At 35.0% G+C, this 21,173-nt stretch overlaps 1 protein-coding gene and 1 long non-coding RNA gene across 2 annotated transcripts in view; one reads left to right on the plus strand and one right to left on the minus strand.

Annotated features, from left to right (window-relative positions):
- Nucleotides 1–21,173, plus strand: part of Top6bl (TOP6B like initiator of meiotic double strand breaks) — a 104,243-nt gene that overhangs the window by 37,279 nt on the left and 45,791 nt on the right. The window contains exons 4-7 of the mRNA XM_063227592.1: nucleotides 8,169–8,278; nucleotides 17,297–17,380; nucleotides 19,684–19,739; nucleotides 20,238–20,309. Of these exons, the coding sequence (XP_063083662.1) occupies nucleotides 8,169–8,278; nucleotides 17,297–17,380; nucleotides 19,684–19,739; nucleotides 20,238–20,309 (322 nt within the window). The remainder of the gene's footprint in view (nucleotides 1–8,168; nucleotides 8,279–17,296; nucleotides 17,381–19,683; nucleotides 19,740–20,237; nucleotides 20,310–21,173) is intronic.
- The window catches only part of LOC134470895 (uncharacterized), a 66,504-nt gene that overhangs the window by 2,369 nt on the left and 42,962 nt on the right, over nucleotides 1–21,173 (minus strand). The window lies entirely within an intron of this gene.

Genomic DNA, 21,173 nt, shown 5'->3' on the forward strand with positions numbered 1-21,173 from the left:
TTGTTCATTTTCTGTTAGTTGATCCTAAATACCCTGTAATGCTATCATTCTCTTAAATGGTTTTACATTGTTTTGATATATTTAATGCTACAATATACAGAGTTGTACTCAAGGATTTCAAGGAAAGAGACAATATGGTAACTACTTTTATGTCAGGATTATCTTGTGGTGAAACACTATTCTGCTTAAATGGTTACGTTTTGATCTGCGCTGATTTGCTGTTATGCCCTCTTTTATCTCAATCTCCACTCCATTATTTACTTTTTAATTTTTATACTTTTAATTAAGGGAAAAATAAATAAAAATAGCAGGATATATTATAGCAACCCACTTTGACTTTCCATTATCTTGATGTAAAGCCATGTATTACTCTCACCATCTTGTTTTTGACTGATGTCCCCCTATTCTGCTTTGCTTGATAGTACCAGGTTCCAAAGTTTAGGCAACAGCTGTGAAGATAGTGAGATTCATTATGATGCCCATTCTCGATGACTTTTATCTACTTTTGAAGACCTACAATGTCTCCAATGTTTTGGTTTTGTCGGTTTTGTTCTTTACTGTTTTGTTCAATTTTATTATAACTGATGATATAGGCAATTCTATTAGAGATAGCGGGAGGCATTATGGTAACCATTATTGATCACCTTGTATTATGCTTTTACATTATCTATTATGTCCACCCTTTTGATTTGATTGACTCTGTTCTGTTATGTCACATTTGGTTCTACTCCCTTCCAAAAAAGTAATAAGAACTGTGGGAGTAACAAAACCCAAAATGTGTAATTGTCATTGTACAAAAGAGAGGAAAAGAAAGTGCTCTAAATGATATAACTGCATGTATGTTTAAGTGTATAAGATAGAAAATGATATCACTGAGTTTTATTGGATCATTGAACAAAACTGTTTGCAGTCTCACTGTTGGAATGTGCACTTTACAAGCTTTAACTTTGTGACTTGAACAATTGTTTCTAGGATGACAATGTGTAATCCATTAACTAGTGATTTCCTACTGTTTATTTTTTTCTGTAAATCTGTATAACTTGTACCCTTTCTCTGCTTTTTTTTCTCCTTAAATAAAATTAAAAAAAAAAAGAAAAGTCAATATTGTCAAAATGTCAGTTCTCAGACTGATCAGTAGATGCAATAATAGTCTCAATCAAAATTTAAGTTTTAATGTGGATATTGATTAACTGACTCTAAAGTGTATACAAAATTTGGGTATACAACATAGTGATAGAGTACTTAGCTAGCATGTGTGAGGCCTGGACTTGATCTGCAACACTGAGGGAAAAAGAACCACCAAAAACTGAGGAAACTCAAACATAATATAGTTTTTGTGAAAAGGTAAAAGAACCAGAATAGCCAACTCAGTATTGAAGAACAAAGTCAGAGAACCAGCACTAAACAACATCAAAACTTGAATGCACAGCTACAGTATCAAGACAACGTGGTGATGGCTAAAGAATAGACAAATCAGTGAATTAGAATACAGAGTCCAGAAACAGCTCCAAAGAAATAATATTGTCAGTTGATGTTTGACAAGGTAGCAGAGTCAGTACAATGGAGCAACCAGGGTCTTTTCAATAAATGTGCTGGAACAGCTAGGTTAAAATTAACTCACAGCCTGCCTGGCAAGTGTGAAGTCATGAGTTCGATCCCTGGTACACAAAAACAAAAAAATTACAATGGAAAAAATTGTATCTAAATATCCTAGAAGATTCATAGAAAGAGTGTAGGTAACCTTGAGTATGAGGAAGACTTTTTTAGATATAACACTAAAGACATAATCCAGGAAAAAAAGTAATTTATAAGTGGACTTAATCAAAATAAAATTTTAAACTGCCATGTGAAAGATGTTGTTGAAAGAATAAGACAAGCCAGATAACTGGAGAAAATATTTGCAAAAGCATATCTATAAAGGATTGTTATCTAAAACATGCAAAGAACTTTAAAAACTCAACAGTAGGAAAATGAACACTCAATTTAAAAATAGGCAAAAGATATGAACAGATACCTCGCAAAGAATATATAGAGATGACAAAGATATGAAAAGACACTCAACATTTTATATCACGAGAGAATAACCATTTGTGGTTATTTTATTTTATTTTATTTTGGGAGTTTTAATTTAGTACTTTTTTGTGCTCGATTTTGAGAATTTTATTTTGGTGCTAGAGATTGAAGCCAGGACCTGTCACATACTAAGCACATTTTCTACCACTGAGCTACATCCCAGCCTCTATTTTGAGTATTTTTAAATGTTATACTTCTGCTTTGCAAAATTATTTTTGCTCTGAAAACTTAGTTTCCGTTAAGAATATTTCAAGGAAAAAAGTCTTTTCTATATATATCTACTTATCGTATCTGCTACTCCTTACCTCTTCCTATAACTTGATTTCCATCTTCAGTTTAAAGAGCATCCTTTAACACTTTTCATATTGTAAGTCTTTTAGTAACAAATCATCTAATCTTTTGTTTATCTTAAAATGTTTTTATTTTACACTCACTGTATTTATTTATTTTTTTGAGACAGGTCTTGATACGTAGTTTAGGCTGACCTTGAACTCACTGTGTAGTTTAGGCTAACCTCAAACTCACAGCAATCCTCCTGCTAACCTGAGTGCTGGGATTACAGGCATGTACCACCATGCCAGGCTTTTTTGTTTTTGTTTTTTTGAGACAGAATCTTGCTATGTAGTTCAGGCTGGCCTAGAACTAGCAGTGATCCTCCTGCCTCGGCCTTTGAGTACCAGGATTATGGATGTGCATTGTACCACCATGCTTGGTTCTTTCCCTCATTTTTAAAAGATATTGTACTGGATGTGAAACTCTAGCTTGACAGGTTTTTCCTTTCAGTATTTTAGAAGATGTTGCTCTATTGTCTTCTGGTCTCTACTATTTATGATAAAAATATGTGATTCTTACTATTTTCTCCTGCTTTTCCTCTGGCTTCTTTCAATTTTTTATTTTTGGTTTTGAATATTATGTAACTAGATGTGATTTTCTTTTTTCTTTTTTTTTTTTTTTTTGTCTTTTTCATTTTTATCCGTACCGGGGATTGAACTCATGACCGCCTGCTTGCAAGGCAGGTGCTTATGCTGCTGAGCTAAACCCTCAGCCCCGACTAGATGTGATTTTCTTTGCATTTCTTCTCCTTGGAATTTGCTGGGATTTTTATATCTTAACACTGTTTATCAGATTTTAGGAAAATTTGTTCATGATTTCCTCATATCTATTCCTGTGCCATTCTCATTTCCTTCTCTTCCTGGGACTCCCAGTAGGCATGTTTCATTTTACTTTATTTTATTTTATTTTACTTATTTATTTATTTATTTTGGTACTGGGGGTTGAACTCATGACTTCATGCTTGCCAGGCAGGTACTTACACCGCTGAGCTAAACCCCACGCCTCAGTAGGCATATTTTAGACTGGTTGTTTTCCTGCACTTTCCTAAGACTGTTCTCCAGTTTGGACAGTATTCATGGTAGGAAAGGAGACAATGTCTTGCTGTGTTTCCCAAGCTGGTTGTGGACTCCTGAGTTTAGGTGTTCTTCTCACTTCAGCCTCCCCAGTATCTGGGACTGCAAGTGCCTGCCACCATGCTCTCTATATTTTGTCTTCTATGATTTTAGACTCTTCTTTCACCTATAATCTGCTGTTAAATCTCATCAGTGAATTGTATTTTGGTTATTGAAGTTTTTTCAGTTATGGAATTTACATTTGTGTCTCTCCCCCACCCCTCTGCCCTTTGCCTCTTCTCTCTCTCCCTTTTTCTTCTCCCCTCTCTGCCTCCTCCTCTCTCCCTCTTCCCTTCTCCCTCTCTTGCTTCCCCTTCATCTGTCCCTCCCCCTCTCCCTTTCCCCTTCCTCTGCCTCCCAAATCTCACAGTCTAGCCTCAGAATAAATTATGTAATAGTACATAATACTAGTAATAATTATCATTATATAATAAATTATTAATTTGCTTAGTAAACATAACTATAATTATGAAATAATTATTATTACATAATTTATTTTAAATTAGTATTTATGAAGAATTTTTACTTACAAACTTTTTTCTCATGCACCTGCATTTCCCTCAATTCTGTATTGTTTCACTAATTCAGAGATAAGTAAGATTCAGAAACAGTTTTTCCTTATTTCACAAAAAGATAATTGAATCATAAAAATGATTAGCTTAGGTCAGGGAATCAATCAGCTGTAAAATTTAAGATTGATGCAAGTCATCCTGGTTCAGTGCCAAATTCATTTTAACTTCAATGTGGCATAACCTTGCTACAATATTATTCAGGGCTTTCTGACTGAGCTAGAGATTTAAAAAACAAACTAAGGCCTTTCTGTGAGTCAGGGTCTGCCATGGGGAATAGGAAAAGACTCCACAAGAAACCAAACCATGCCTTCCTATGAGCCAGCCACGGTGTGCTGGGCAACCAGAAGAACATCCCTCACCCTCACCTTCACCCCGTAAGCAGTTGGATAATTCGGAGGACTCAGGGTGAGATGGTAGCAGCTGAGGGGAGAGGAATAGCTTGATGCCTATATTGTCTGATTGACTCTGCAGGCCTTGGGCTGGGGGTCTGGGCATCTACCTGGAGGATGGCTGTGTGCATTGTGGCAACTGGGGGGAATTTCCTCTTGTCTTGTTTTTGAAATCCAATGTTTTGTTCCATTTTACTGTTTTGTCTTATTCCTGTATCTGGTAACCTGAGCAACTATTTTGAAGATAACAATATGCAGTATAACAACCATTGTTAAATATTTATCATCTTGTTTTGAAAACCTAAAATTAAAAAATAAAAGGCAAACTAATTGCAAAAGATATTATTTATAGCTGGAACTTGATCTGGAAAATAACCATACTTTTTTGAGATGATTAAAATATTATATGAGCAGGAATGGGGATTTAGCTTAGTGGCATAGGCTCCTGCCTTGCAAGCATGCAGTTGTGAGTTTGATCCCCAGTACCGATTAAAAAAAATATTATACGAGTATGACTGTCTTAGAAGATACTTATGTTGTTATTTTAAGATATGGTTTATCATTATTAGGTTTTTAAAGTTCAATTGATACTGACACAAAAACAGTGGAACAGAAGAGAGGATGTAGAAGCAACCCCAAGCACATTTTATCATTTGGTCTTTTACAAGGGGCCAAAATTATACACTGGCATCTTTAATATGTTGGGAAAACTGGCTATCCACATATAGAATGCTGAACCTAGACCCATATCTTTTAGCATATACGAAACTAAAATCAAAATGAATCAAAGAACTAAATATTAATATTTAATCTCTGGAAGAAAAAGTAGGCTAAACTCTTGAAGTTGTATGCTTAGACAAGGACTTTCTTTTCTTTTTTCTTTTTTCTTTTTCTTGTTGTTTTGAGACAGGATGTCACTATGCAGTTCAGGCTGGTCTTGAAATCACTTTGTAGCCCAAGCTGGCCTCAAACTCACAGTGATCCTCTTGCCTGAGCCTTCCAAGTTCTAGGATTACAGATGTGTGCCACCATGTCCGACTTGGCAAGGACTTTCTATACAGAATGCTAGTTGCAGAGAAAATAATACCAAGAATACTAAATTTAAAAGGTTCTGCAGAGTGAGTCAACAGAGTAAAAAGACAATCTATAGAACAGAAAAAAAGTTTTGTCAGCTATGCCTCAGGCAGAAAACTAATATGTATAATATATAAAGAACTAAAAAAAAATCAGATCCCCAAAATAAATAACTCAAAAAAATGAGCAAGGGAAATGAGTAGGCATATTAGAGAAAAAGTACAAATGGCCAATAAATATATGAAGAAATGCTAGGCATCACTAGCCATTAGAAAGATAAAAATTAAAATACCACTGAGATTACATCCTCTGAAAGAATGAGCATCATCAAAAAAGAAAAAAAATCAAATAATAACATGCTATAGAGGCTGTGGGAGAAAAAAAGAACTCTTCTACATTGTTGGTGGGAATGTAAACTGGTACAACCACTATGGAAATCAGTATGGCAATTCCTCAAAAAAATTAAAATTGAAAGTTCAATTTGACCCAGCTATTTCCCTCCTATGTATCATCCAAAAAGAGTTAAAGCTATACTATGATGCCCATTCTGGTTTGACTATTACCTTCTTTTGAAGTCCTGTAATGTCTCCAATGTTTTGGTTTTATTGGTTTTGTTCTTTACTGTTTTGTTCAATTTTATTATAACTGATGATATAGGCAGTTCTTTTTAAGATAGCAAGAGGCATTATGGTAACCACTGTTGATCACCTTGTATTCTGTTTTTACATTATGTACTGTGTCCATCCTTTTGATTTGACTGACTCTGTTTTTTATGTCACATTTGGTTTTATTCTCTTCAAAAAAAAGTAATAAGAACTGTGGGAGTAATAAAATCCAAAATGTGTAATTGTCATTGTAAAAAAGAGAGGAAAAGAAAGTGCTCTAAAGGATATAACTGCATGTATATTTAAGCGTATGATAGATAACCATATTACTGAGTTTTTGTTGGATCATTGAACAGAACTATTTGCAGTCTCACTGTTTGAATGTCCACTTTATATGCTTTAATTTTGTAACTTGAACAACTATTTCTAAGATGACAATATATAATCTATTAACTAGTGATTTCCTACTGTTTAATGTTTTTTGAAATTCTGTATAACTTGTACTCTTTTTCGTTTTTTTTTCTTTTTCTCCTTAAATAAAATTTTAAAAATGAATTGCAGCTATCATATTACAATTATACATGTATACCCATGTTTATAGCAGCACAATTCATGAGAATTAAATTTTGAAAGTGGCCTATATATCTATCAGCAAATGAAAGATAAAGAAAACAAAGTACACACAATGGGATACTACTCTGCCATGAAAAAAGATAAACTTGAGTCAGTTGTAGGAAAATGAATGCACTTTGAGACCATAATGTTAAGTGAAATATCTCATGGTTTTTCTTTTATGAAAAACTCAAATTATAAGTAACAAGTAAAATAAAAGATAATAGAAAATAGGTCTTTCTCAGATAAGAAGGGAGTCAAGAGTTTGAAGGGGATATAAGGAAAAGAAAAAGGGGATTAAAAAAAGCAATTAGGATATGTTATATACATATACTGGGCCAGGAATATAGCCCAGTGGCACAGTACCTGCCTGGCAAACACAAGGTCCTGAGTTTGATTCCCGGTACAAAAAAAAAAGTTGTAATAATACATGTACCAACTCCACACAAGGAATGCAAACTATACTGCAAACAGATCCTAATAAAAAATGGTAATGTTATCAACCTGATTTACAAAGTGAAACTTGCAGACATTGGCTAGCTATCTTTATTCTTCAGTTCTTCATTATTATACCAATGTGGAGGGGAAATGAAGGATAACATTTTTATGAATCAGGAGACTTGATTTTTTTCCTTTGCAATATGAGTGCTAGGGGATGCAGAAGAAAGGGCATACTTGGATAATTTTTTTGATGTGGACAATGCATGCTTCACTGATGCTTTATAGATGTAGTTCAGTACTAACACATAACCATACACCAAGTGGTTGATTCACAAAAAGAAATTGGCAAGAGTATCAGTTGGTAAAGAATATCTCATTTAAAAATACACTGTGTTAGGTACATACCTGAAATAGTCACTCTTGAATTTTTCTGTTTTCAACTCTAAATTAGTTCACTTACTAGATTTGTGTTTATTAAATAATGAACTGATTTATTTAAAAATGCAAGACTTTTTAACCAGAACTACCAATTCTGAAGATTCCTGGTATTAAACATGACCTGTGGAAATTAATTGAAAATTCACATTGTTTTAGCTAATGTGAAAAAATGAAAACATGAGATAGAATGTCTTAACCTCAGAAAATAATTCTAAATGTTCAAGCAATTTGCTGATGCATAGCCATTTGTAGTCATATTTTAAATTTTTTCAGGTTATCTTTTCATCAGGTAAAAGCCTTCTTGGCTTATCAGTTTAATAAATAATTCCAGAGTCTCTGGTGCTTATCCAAAGTGCTTGAGCCATTTTGTTGTCATTTCTTTTTATTTTATTTTACTTTAATTAATTAGTTTATTTATTAGTACCAGGGATCAAACTCAAGACCTTGTGTTTTGCCAAGCAGGCACTTATACCACTGAGCTAAAACTCCGGCCCCTTTGTTGTCATTTCTGTTACCCAGAAATACAGTCTGTACTGCAGGGGTTCTCTGCAAAGCTGATTTGGACGTCCGAGGAAAGCAGCTGTTCTCGGAGCACATCAAGGGCAACACCCTTCCAGGTGACTTTTGAGGCAAGTTTTGTTTTCTTATAACTACTGATGATTTGATTCTTATTTTTCTACACATCTGATATTAAGAAAGAAAAGCCTGCTTCCATTACAGCTCCAAGTTGAAGTAAAATAAATATTGACTCCTAGACTTGCCTGTATAGGCATGTCACATTGGAGTTTCTATAATACTGGTGTGTGTCCTAGTCCAGTAACTTGTGATCGAAGGAGATGCATTACTCTCTTGGGCTGCCATAACAAAATGCTATGGACCTGGTGACTTAAACAACAGAAATTAATTTTCTTATAGTTCTGGAGGCTAGAAGTCCCAAGATCAAAGTGCCATCAGGGCCAGGCATGTTGGCTTGTGCCTGTGTTCCCAGATTCAGGAGTCCAGGAATGCAAGACTAGCTTGGGTAACATAATGAGAGCCTCTGTCAACAGCAACAAAGTGGGATTCGGGTTGCATTCTGGTGAGGCCTATCTTCCTGGCATGTGGACTTCTGTCTTGAAAACCCTTACATGGTCTTACATGGTCTTCTCTCAATGTCTGGGTGGAATGAGGTCTCGATGTTCTTATAAGAAGAAGTACCTTAGCCAGGCATGGTGGCACTCACCTGTAATTTCACCATTCAGGCTGAGACAAGATCACCAGGAGTTCGAGATCAATGTGGACTACATAGGGAGTTCAAGGCCACCCTGAACTGCCTAAAGAGCCCCTATCTTCAAAAAACAACAGCAACAACAACAACAACACAAAAACCAAAAAAAAAAAAAAAAAAAAAAAAAAAAAACCCATGGAGCCATCTTATTTACTTTCTTAATACCATATTTCCAAAAGCAGATTTAAGAGTTGAGGCTTCAACTTACGGGTTTTTTTTTCAGTACTTAGGATAGAATCCAGGGCTTTCACACTGAGCTATCTATCTCTATCTATCTATCTATCTATCTATTTATATTTTTGAGACAAGGTCTCACTAAATAGCCCAGGGTAGTCCTCAATTCATAATCCTCTGCCTCAGCCTCTTGAGTATGCCCTTCCATCCCTGGTTTTCAACATAATGAATTTTGAGAGACACAATTCAGTTCATAACAAGTATGTGATATGATTTTGAAAGGATACTCATAATACTTCTCAGAGTACAAGTCACAGACAAAAAAGGATTCTCTCCACAAACAAGTAAGAGTATGAAACTTTCTTTTCAGTACACAAATAAGTGGATAAACAAATTAGCATTTATTCTTAAATATTTTTGTAAAAATAGAATAGGTAATTTGGGGAGTTATTTGAATTTCTCCCTATTTTCTCTGTCATGCACACACATTTTTTTAGTTCCTTGTATAAGAGAAACTGTTGGGGGCTGGGGATTTAGCTCAGCAGCATAAGCTATTTAAGCTTGTGCACCTGATTTACTCACTTAACACTGTGTTCTAAAGTTGCATTCATTTGGCTAAAAATGCCTCGTTTGTTGGTCTTTATGGTAGAGTAGTATTCTATCATCTATAAATACTGTACCACATTTTCTTATCCATTAGTATGCTGATGAATATATATACTGTTTTCAAGATTTAGTTGTTACAGATTTTGCTGCCTTAAACATGGGTATGCATATATCCTTGTAATATGAATTTTGAGAAGACACATAGAAGGAGGATAGCTGAATCAAATGGTATTTCTAGTTTTAATTTTTAATAGATTTCTGCATTAATTATACTAGTTTGTATTCCCATTAACCATATAGAAAGGCTCCTTTTTCCCATATCCTTGCCAACATTTGTTGTTACTTTTTGATGATGGCCAATCTTTCTGGTGTAAGATGGTATAGTTTTAATTTGCATTTCTCTAATGGCTAGTGATATTGAACATTCTTTCATGTGTTTATTGGCCATTTGTACTTTTTCTGAGAAGTGTCTGTTCATTTTAGTTGCCCATTTTTAAGTTGGGCCTTTTATTTTGGGGGTCTACTTTTTTTGAGTTCCTCATATATTCTAGATGTTCAACCTCTGTCTGAGGAATAGGTGGCAAAATGTTTCCCATTCTGTAGGTTTTCTCTTCACTTCACTCCATTGGTTGTTTCTTTCTTTCTTTCTTTTTTTTTTTTTTTTTTTTTTTTTGGTATTTTTACCGGTACCAGGAATCAAACTAATGACCACATGCTTGTAAGGCAGGCGCTTATGCCGCTGAGCTAAATCCCCAGCCCTCATTTTGCCATGCAGAAGCTTTTTAATTTGGTATGATCCCATTTGTTGATTCTTAGTGTTACTTCTGGTGCCATTGGTTTCTGTTCAGAAATTCCTTGCCTATGCCTGTCTTCAAGAGTTTTACCTGTTTTTTCTTCTAGCAGATCAAGTGTCTGTATAGTTCTTTGATCTACTTTGATTTTAGTTTAGTACATGGTAAGATATGTGAGTCTAGATTCAATCTTCTGCATGTGACTATCCAATTTTCCCAGCAGTATTTATTAAAGAGGCTATCTGTTCTCTGTATTTTAGGTGATTCCTAATGTGCAGATAAACTTGGGAACCATTAAAATAATTCTTTATCTGAATTTGGATCTCTTGATAAAGAAAATAAAAATTGGGTCCTAGTGTGGGTCCTGTTTGGATACATTTTTATTCTGTTGGTTTAGAGATCTATTTATTGATTTACTTGATGTACAGATTTATAAGAGTAACAGTTGAGTTCTCCTCTTTTAAAAATTTTCTGGTCTCTTGTTTTTCCTTCCCAAGGTGGTAGAGATGCAAAGAAGTAGAATGCTATGGGTATAGTATCAGAGCAACAGATACTCTTAGCTGTGCCTTATCTTTCTTAGGAGAAAGGAAGGTAAATAATCGGGAGCAATTAATGGTTAGTCAGCTCTGAAACTAGTAATCTCAAGTAGCAATAAAAAGGTGATCCCAGTGAACCAAGGAGAGCAATTCTAGGGAATGAAGTCATGTATTTTAGCCAGTCTGAACAAACAAGGATAATTTGCATTCCTAACATTTATAAATATTTAAGCCTCCTGACAGCACTATGAAGTAGATAGGACAAGTATTACTCCATGTTACAGATAAGAAAACTGAGATTGAGAGAATTCGAGTGACTTTCCTATCATAAAAAAAAGTGAAGTGAAAAAAGTTGGAACTTGAACAAAGTCTGACTCATCTAGGTCAGTGCTGTTTGAATATTTACTTACTCATTCACAAACCTGTGTTTTTGAAGTAAGTTACACTGAGCCAGATACACTAAGTCATGTTACTTGATTCCAAAGAACACAGAATGTAAAAGGAAAGACTGATGTGTAAAAAATTAATTACAATATGGTGTGATATAGACCATGACAGAGATAAGCGCTGAGTACTGTGTAGCACAGAGGAAGGTTACCTAACCCAGTGGAAAGGGGTCAAAGTCTAGAGGGCCTGATGAGAGTGAAAAAACAGATTTACTGAGCATAAGGGTGGGTATGACAAACACTTGAGAAAGTTGAGCAAGATGTTGCTAAAAGAGGAGAACTCAACTGTTACTCTTACAAACTCTTATAAAGTTTCTCTTTCTATTTCCTTATTGTAAAAAAATATTTTCCTTAGAAAAATCAAAGTATGACCAAAGCAGACATTCATTCATTCATTCATTCATCCATTCATTTTGGGTTTTTGAGACAGGGTCTCACTATGTAGTTCAGGTTGGCCTTGAACCCACCATGTAGCCCAGGCAGCCCTGGGACTCACAGCAGTCCACCTACTGCAACTTCCCAAATTCTGGAATTATAGGTGAGTGCCCCATACCTGGAAAGCAGATATTTAGAGTATACATAATTTGGCCTGTCAAGGAATTCACACTTAATTCTTTCTTGTACTTAATTCTTCTCTTATGAGAGTGGGACATTTTAGTACAAATTTTACAGAATGGGCCAGTTCCATTCTCAGATAGCTGAAAGTGAGTGATGTCGAAGTCATTGTCATGATTCAGTATTGTGTTTTGCTTCTCATTGCTGAAATCATTTTTTAAAAAATAAATTTAAGTTCCTTGCTTTTGTAGATATGTGAGACTAGAGTTTCTAACACACAGCGGTCAAAATTTGTGTGTGTGTGTTAGTGTGTGTGTGTCTTCCTCCTCTCCCCTGCCCTTTTTCCAATTCTGTGAATAGATCTTAAAAGGGGCTGTGTGATGTGTCTTAATTATCCTCTGCTGACCTGACATAATGATCACTGTATTCTAAGTTAGATGCCAATCCTTATTATGGGTAGTAAAGGAACACATTGTTATATGAATTGTCTTTCTCTTCGAACTCTTCTAGTTCAGAATGATCTTATTTATCCCTGAAACCTCAAGTATACATAATAAGCAATGTAGGTGCTTTATGAATGAATAAGTGAGCATATATTGAGTGGTCACAAATGAGTACTGCCTCTCAGATTCCATAAAAATAACGATGTTTAATGTACCACGCATAAGGTGTGTCTGTGTATGTGGTGCTGGGTATTGAACCCAGGAGCTTGTATGATGCTAGGCAACAACTCTACCACTGAGCCACTCCCCAGCCTATCATTCAGATGTCTGCACAGAAATGAACATTTTGGAGCAGTAGCATCACACAGTAGATTATGGACTTTGGAGTTAGTCAGATATGGATTTGAATTCCAGAGCTGCCACTTAACTAGCTGTGTGTGACCTTGGATAAACTAACTAGTGAGTCTCAGTCTTTTCTTTAAAACGAGGATATTTTCTGTTTGCACATAAACTGTTCATCATGTAGCAGGTGTTTAATAAATGGTAGCTGTCATCATTGTTAATTTTAGCCCCTGCAAAATGAACTTTTTTATTTAGTTGCCATACTGTTAGATATAATTAGACCTTTCTATGATAAACCCTATAATCTCCAAGTTACAGAGATTCAAAACTGTTCCAAGAAGTTGTTTGGGAAGTATCAAGCACAGAGTGCTTTTAAGAGACCATTGATTTTCTATTGTTTAAACATTCTGTGGTAAAAAATTTAAAGTGAAGTGTATGACTATCATGTGTACATGGCAGTTGTTATTTAATTCCCACTATTTACAAACATGAATAAATCCACGTTTTAGACTTTCCTAATAATCCCTTAACTATTTAATAATATTTTCCAAATATCTAACAATTCCCAAATATTATTTCACACTTCTTAACCTCCTTTTCAGTGGATTTATAAAAATATAATCATTTATTATTTATTAGATATTTTTATGTTTCTTCCTTATTGTGTTAATGAGTTTTTTGAGGACTACAACCAATATTTTTCCTCCTAAAACTATACCTAGTACCTGGCTCAGTGTGTTCTGAGTCACTAAAAAGGAGTTACTGATTTCTGACTGGGCTTTTATTTTCTAGGAGACTAGTTCTACCTTTAGTTTTAGATATGTTGTATTAAATTTTAAAATTTATTAGGAAAATGTTTAATAGAGCACAGAGCATAGAGCACAGAGATGTGGTAATCTGTAATCCCAGCACTCTGGGAAGTTGAGGCAGGAGGATCACAAGTTCCAATTCAAGCTAGACAATTTAGTGATTTTGTAAGACCTTGTCTCAAAATAAAGAGATCTGGGAATATAGCTCAGTTCAAAGGCCCTGAGTTCAATCCCTAGTTCTATTCAGGAAAAAAAAAAACAAAAAAGATTTGGAGCCAAGTCAACCTGGGTAATCTTGGATAAACTGAACATCTTTGTAACTTTTTCATTATAAAATGTGGGTTATATGTGTGTACTTAATAGTTTTTGTGGGGTTGGGGATTTAGCTCAGTGGCATAAGTGCCTGCCTTGCAAGTACGCAGTTGTGAGTTTGATCCCGGGTACCGATTTAAAAAAAATAGTTTTTGTGAAGATTAAATGAAGTAATACCACATCTAAAGTAGAGAAATGCATAATTAAATGATAAATCTTAGCTGGGCACAGTGGCACATCCCTATAGAACTGGAAGACTAAAGCAGGAGGGTCATGCATTTGAGCCTAGTCTAAGTAATTTAGCAAAACCCTGTCTCAAAACTTTTAAAAGGGGTGGGGATGTAGCTCAGTGCAAAACCCCTGGGTTCAACCCCTAATATTAAAGAAAGAGGGAGTGTCCTATTAGAAAAACAATGGGCAATCGATCATAAAAAGACTTACGGTCAAATTCTGTCTCTGTCACTAAAGAACTGAATGGCCATAGACAAATTGCCTATATTTTCTGAGGTACATCCCTACCAATGTTTTTATGTGTAAATTTGGGATAGTAATACTTACCTTATAGGATTGTTCTGAGATAATATGTATATATTGCCTATACAATGCTTCATACATTGTAGCCATTCAACAGGTGGTATCCATTAGTGTTACTATATATAATGTATGCTTTCAGATATAAAGAACCTTAAAAGCACTCTGTAGGCAAGGCATGGCAGCAAGGCAGGAGGATTGTTATAAGTTCGAGACCAACCTGGGCTACAAAGTGAGCCCAAGGCCAGCCTGAACTGCATAGCAAGACCCTGTCTCAAAAAGACAAAAAAAAAAAAAAAAAAAAAAAAAGAAAAAGAAAAAAAAAGCACTCTGTAAGGTAGATAAGGCATCTATATTGCATGTCATGAAAAGAAAAACATAAATATTTTAATATTAAATTTATTGAGACCCCATGAGGTTAATACAAGTTACCTTTGACCTCTGCAGTTAGAAGAGGTGCTCAAAGTGATGTCCTTAGCTTCTAGACATTTATTAGTATGGTAAACTACTGCTTGAGTAACCTTGATCACTGAGATTCCTGCACATGAATTTTCAATTTCTTCTCTAAGAGCTGTGAATGTAGTAGGTTTTCTGCAATATATGACATCCTCTAGGGTTCCTCCTACCCTCTAGAATAACACCTGCTGTTGAAATTTATTTTTCTGAAATGGGTATACATTTTTTGAAAGACTCTGTGTGTGTGTGTGTATGTGTGTGTTTAGATATGTTTATAAAGATAAATACTGGTAAGTATCTCATGTAACTCTTCCCTTTTGTCGTGCTGGCTTCCTATTTTTCCTGTCTTCATCATGGTTAAGTGTTTGTTGCCAGTTACTATGATAAGTGTCTGCATATACATTTTATCCTTGTTTTTCAGATTAGGAATTGAGGTCTAATTATGGCAGCCATTGCTAATTTAATAACTTCTTGCCTTGAAGTCCTACCATGCTTTTGTTCTTCTGTTTCCATTGGTTCTACCTTGTTATGTCTTATTAGATTTTAATATGTGTGATAGTATAAACAAATTTTTTTTTGTCTTTTTCCTTTTTATCGGTACTGGGGATCGAACTCACGACTGCCTGCTTGCAAGGCAGCCCCCCCCCTTTTTTGGTCTTTTTCATAAACAAATTTTTAAGGAAAATGAGATTTTATATTAGCCCTTGTTCATTATTGGTTATTTGATTTTGAATGTCCTGTAATACTTTAATTCACTTGAATGGTTTTATACTATTTTGCTATGTTTGATACCATTGTGTGTGAAGATCTGCTCAACTATTTCAAAGAAAAGAGACATTACGGTAGCTACTGTTGATATGCGGTTGTCTTGTAAAGTGCTGTGTTGCATTGTTTTGTTCTGATTTGCTTTGTTCTGTTCTCTTTTGTTTTATTCTCTTTAAAATAAAATAAAATTTTTTTTAAAAAAGGAATTGAGGTCTAGAGCCACGAAGTAATTTATGTTCTATGCTAATTTAAGTAATTTTGAGGTTTCTGCTGTATAGCTTTTTCTTATAGATAAATGTTTGGAGGAATGGAATGATGTTAAAAAATAGGTTCCTTTGCTCCTTTGAACTCCACTCAGGTGCTTATAGAAATTGTCCAAAAGCTTTACAGGGTAGTAAACACTGAGGTTTTTATTAATTTATTTGAAATACAGTGATACATCAGTTTATGAACTTAGCTCTTTCCACACTGTTGGTCACAAACCGAATTGGACTAGAACTGAGCCAGATTTCCTCATAACCTTGAACCTAATTATTGGATTTGAGTCAGTTTAGTTTGCACCCAGAATTGCGGAAAGAATTAAGTTTGTGAACTGAAATAGTGCTGTGTATAATTTGTTCCAAAAGGAGATTTTGACATTGTGGTATTTATACTGATAGAACCTACAATGAAGGTTAACTGGGGTAACATAGCACCATTTCTAGAATAGAGAAATCCATCATTAAATGGCATTTCTTAGCTGGGGCACCGTGGCACATGCCTATAACCTCAGCACTCCTTGTTTCGCAGATTAGAAAATGAGGTCTAGGGCAGTGAAGTCACTTATTTTCTATGTAAATTTAGATAGTTTTTATAAGCCTAATACTGGAACACAAGTCTTTTGAATTCGTGTGTCTCCTAAAGTTACATGAAATAGGTACTCTAACCCAAGAAGTGATGGCTAGATTGCTTTTTGTGTATAATTCTCACTTCAACGATGTTTCTTCTGCAATGTCCAAAAAACTATGAAGTATAATTAATTTTATAAGAAATACCATATTTCATTCATTTTTGCACTTGAGTTTATGTACAAAGTATGATTAAAACATGGTGTTTAAATTTTAAAAACAATTTACTACTGTAAAAGCCACATTGCTATTAACCTCTTTCAGAATATCCTGATCACAGTTTGAACACACTTGTCTCAGTCTTGACATGTTCTGAAGCATTTCTGGAAGTGCTCTTTAATAAATGTCTTTAGTTGCACCACGGTGGCTGCCTTAATGTCCTGAATTGATTCAAAACATTTACCTTTCACTGTCATTTTGCCTTTAGGGACATGCTGAAAGTCACATGATGCCAGGTCTGGTGAGTAAGGTGGATGCAGACACACTGTAATGTTTTTACAAACCTGCCTTTCCATTTGTTGGCACTCTACAGCAGCATTCACTGTTTCTGATACTTGATGAGGACTTCCAGGACTGCTTTAGGAAGTGACAAAAACAATGGGAATATTTTTAGGGAGATTAAGGCAATGAATCTTACTGTGATAACTTTTGTAAAAAAAATTTCAACATTAACTGTATTCCAAGCACATCTCATATATGTGATGAGTGTTTTTGTTGTGTTTTGCAGATTCTTGAAAAGCCCAGAACTTTCATGACAGATTGTCTGGTTATAAAACATTTTTTACATAAAATCATCATAGTACACCACAAGGTAAACTTTTCTATAGTACAATGATATTTTTCTTGTTTAGTCATGTTTTTAAGAGACCTTTACTCTGTAGAACATGGAAGGTTGCAATTTTCATTTTTCAAGGAAGATGATTACAACTTTTAATTTACAATTGATTTGGTTTCTGTGCCCTTCTAGCAATTCTTTTCTTTTCCTTCTTTCCTTTCTTTTGTGTGTATGTGTGTGTGTGTGTGTGTGTGCGCGCATGCATGCACGCACGCACGTGGGCATGGTGGGAATGGAACTCAGGACCTTGTGTATACTAAGCACACACTCTACCCTTGAACTATATTCTTTTTTGTTTTGTTTTGTTTTGCCTTTTTCCTTTTTATCAGTACTGGGGATCAAACTCAGGACTGCCTGCTTTACAAGACAGGCACTTATGCCGCTGAGCTAAATCCCCAGCCCCTGAACTATATTCTTAATCAAGGCAATCTATGATACAACTAAGAAGACTCTGAATATAGAGAGCCTTCTTTTAGATTATTTTCCCCTTCTTAACTGCTTTATTGTATCACTTTAGATACAGTTTTTCCCTCCTCTTACTCATTTTGCTGTTAGATAATAAATCTTATGGATAATCACTTCTTTCTCTGAAGTGACTGTAAAAGGAAATAAGTAAGTTAGGATAAAAGTATGTTAAACACTGAAGAGCTAATTTTTTATTACCTGCAGTCAAATACATTTATAAAGGTGAACACAGTTAAATGTATCGTATAATTTCCTCCTTTTCTCATGTGCTCTTCCTACTTTTTCTGTCTTCAGCAGGGTTAAATGTTTATTGTTTGTAGTCACTGTTCTAAGTGCCTGCACACGCTCCACTAACCCTCACATCACCCCTCGTGAAGCAAATTTTGCCATCCTCATCCTCATTATAGCTGAAAAACTATAGTACAGAAGTTAAGTAATTAGTCAGGATTTGAATCCAGGCAATCTGGCTCTAGAGTTCTTTTTTACTTTATGTTATGTAGGAAGAAAAATGTAGACTGAAGGTAGGAAATGATAAGAACAGTGATATAAATTGGAGAGAGGACGTGAGTCAGATGGAGATGGGAAAGGAAAAGCAAAGAAAAAAACCAGAATGGTCCACATATGAAAAATAATAGAAATAAAATTTGATATCTTAGGAGGGGAGGGATAAGTTGGATGAATAGCAAAGGGGAAAGATTTCCTGATAATTTGAGACCTCCTGGAATTGTAGTGTAGGAATATGAACACAGTATTAAGTGTATTCTGTGAAACTGTGAGTATAAAAATGCAATAAAGAATATCCTCCTTCTCCAGGTTTGTCTATGTTGTTGCAAATGATAGGGTTTTTTTTTCCATTTTAAGGCCGAATAGTATCCTATTGTGTATATATCACATATTTTTATCCATTCAGATAATCCAGGCACTGAAAGACAAATACTACATGGTTTTTCTTATACCTGGAATCTTAAGTTGACTTAACAGAAGTATAAAATAGTGGTTACTAGGGGTTGAGGGAAGGTAAGAGGGAAGAAATAGGGTCAAAGGGTGCATTTTCAATCAGGAGGAGTAATTTCTAGGGATCTACTGCTGTTCCAGAACAATCCCGTTCTACCGTGTGAGGATCCTCAGCTGCTGTGAGACCTAAAGAAGAGAGAGACAGATAAGATTTCATATAGTTCAGTGTACTGCGGGAACTTAATGATGGAAGTGTTGTTCTGTTTGGCAGAAAGACCAGTTGGATCCTTAGAGTTGGGGTCAGAAAGGGGCATACATATGAGTTAAGACAAAATGATTTCATCTTACCTAAAGTATATGTGGTCAGCTTAAGATACAAGTGTCGGGTACATTTGTGGAGCAGGATCTAGTTGTAAGTAAAGCTTCACATATGACACTAACGATTTTATCTATTATAGTTTTCTAGTAATGTATGTAGGGAAAGCCATCTAGGGTTACTCTTGAAAAGTCCTAGTGATTACCGCTCAAGATGACTAGACGTGTCAAACTTAATTCATACAGTGACACAGCAGGGTGATTACAGTCAATAATGATACATATTTCAAAATAGCCAAGAGAGTAAATGTCTCAACACAAAAAGTAAATTAAGTGATAGCTATGTTAACCTGCATGATATAATTACTCCATGTAGTATACATATATCTAAATATCACACTGTATCCATTTCTGTGTATAATTAGGAATTTATCAATTAAAGTATTTAAAAAAATAAAGAATATCCTTTTCCTTAGAAATTAGGTGTGAAAGTTTTTAATCTGTCTTGGCTCGTGAAATCTCATGCCTCATTTATTGTTTTGTAGCTCAAGTTTACTTTCAGTGTAAAGGTAAATGGATTCCTTTCCACAGAGATCTTTGGGTAAGTAAATCCTTGACTGAAGACAATGCCATAGCTCTGCACTTTCTCTCACTTCTTTTTTTAATAAGTATTTATTTATTTATTGCTTATTTTTTTATCGGTACCAGGGATCAAACTCATGACTGCACGTTTGCAAGGCAGGCACTTAATGCCACTGAGCTAAGTCCCCAGCCCTTCTCTCACTTCTTACTACCCTATTACTAATAGGTTCACAGTTTGATTTCTTGACCTAAAGTCATGTTGAAACTAATTTTATGAACCCTCCGACATTTTCTTACTGTGTATTATCCATTAACGAGTAAGTAGACTTATCTAAATCTTTTTATATTTTCCCTTTTCACTAGAGGAGGTAAACTTAAAAATTGCCATTATCTTTTTGGTTGTTTCATTACTGAATTCCAGTGATCTCTGGAGTAGAAAAAGTCATGGGTCAAAATTTGTATCAAAGCTTGGGTTGGGAAATGGTTTACCACCCTCCTCCTTTTTTTTGCTTTGTAGGGTAGAAAATGAACCCACTTTGAAACTGTGGAATGGAATTGCTGTTGTTGTAAACTGTCAGCATTATGTAAGGTGAAGGCAAAATCATTCTGTGTGTGTGTGTGTGTTTTACTCTCTTATATTACGACTATGAATATGATATAAATTGGAAATAGTCTCCCTTATTTATTTTTATATTATTATTATTATTATTATTATTATTATTATTATTATTATTACTTTAAGATGAGGTCTCACTACGTTGTCCAGGCTTGTTTCAAACTTTGGAGTGGAAGTGATTCTCCTGCCTCAGTCTCCTGAGAATCTGAGACTACAGGTGTACACCATACACAGTTACCCCTGTATTTCTACATGTGAGGTTTCAGCCTCTTTCTTTTCTTTTTCTTTCCCTGCCCACCTTCCTGCCTGCCTGTTTTTCTCCTCTCCTCCTTTCCCCCTTTCCCCTCTTAACCCTTTCCTCTCCCCTCCCTCCTCTCCCATCCCCATTCCTTTTTTCTCATCCCTCCCTCCATCAGCCCCTCCCTCCCTCCTTCTTTCCTTCCTTCTTTCTTTCCTCTTTTTCTTTGTTTCTTTTAAAATCTTTTTGAGACATTGAACTCATTGTATAGCCTAGGCTACCTTAAATTTGTGGCAATCCTTTTGCCTTAGCTTCCCAAGTACTGGGGTTACAAGGTGTACACCATCACACTCAGCTCAGTTCATTCACCTTCTTTATAAGAAAAGCAAAAATATTTTAATTTATTTATGTTAAGCATTATTGTTATTATTATTATTGGCTCCTTGAATATATATTAATTGGCCTGAGAATGCATTTTTTTTCTCTATGCCTTGTTTTCTTCTGTAAATGGAATGAAATAAATCCTGTTAATTCCAGTACCATTTAGACATAAGAAGAGATGAATTTTAAAGTTTACTTAACTCTTGAATAGTATGAAT

Source organism: Cavia porcellus, unplaced genomic scaffold, assembly GCF_034190915.1.
Source record: "Cavia porcellus strain 051 isolate PalLab524CR breed Dunkin Hartley unplaced genomic scaffold, mCavPor4.1 scaffold_17, whole genome shotgun sequence".
Taxonomy (NCBI): Eukaryota; Metazoa; Chordata; class Mammalia; order Rodentia; family Caviidae; genus Cavia; species Cavia porcellus.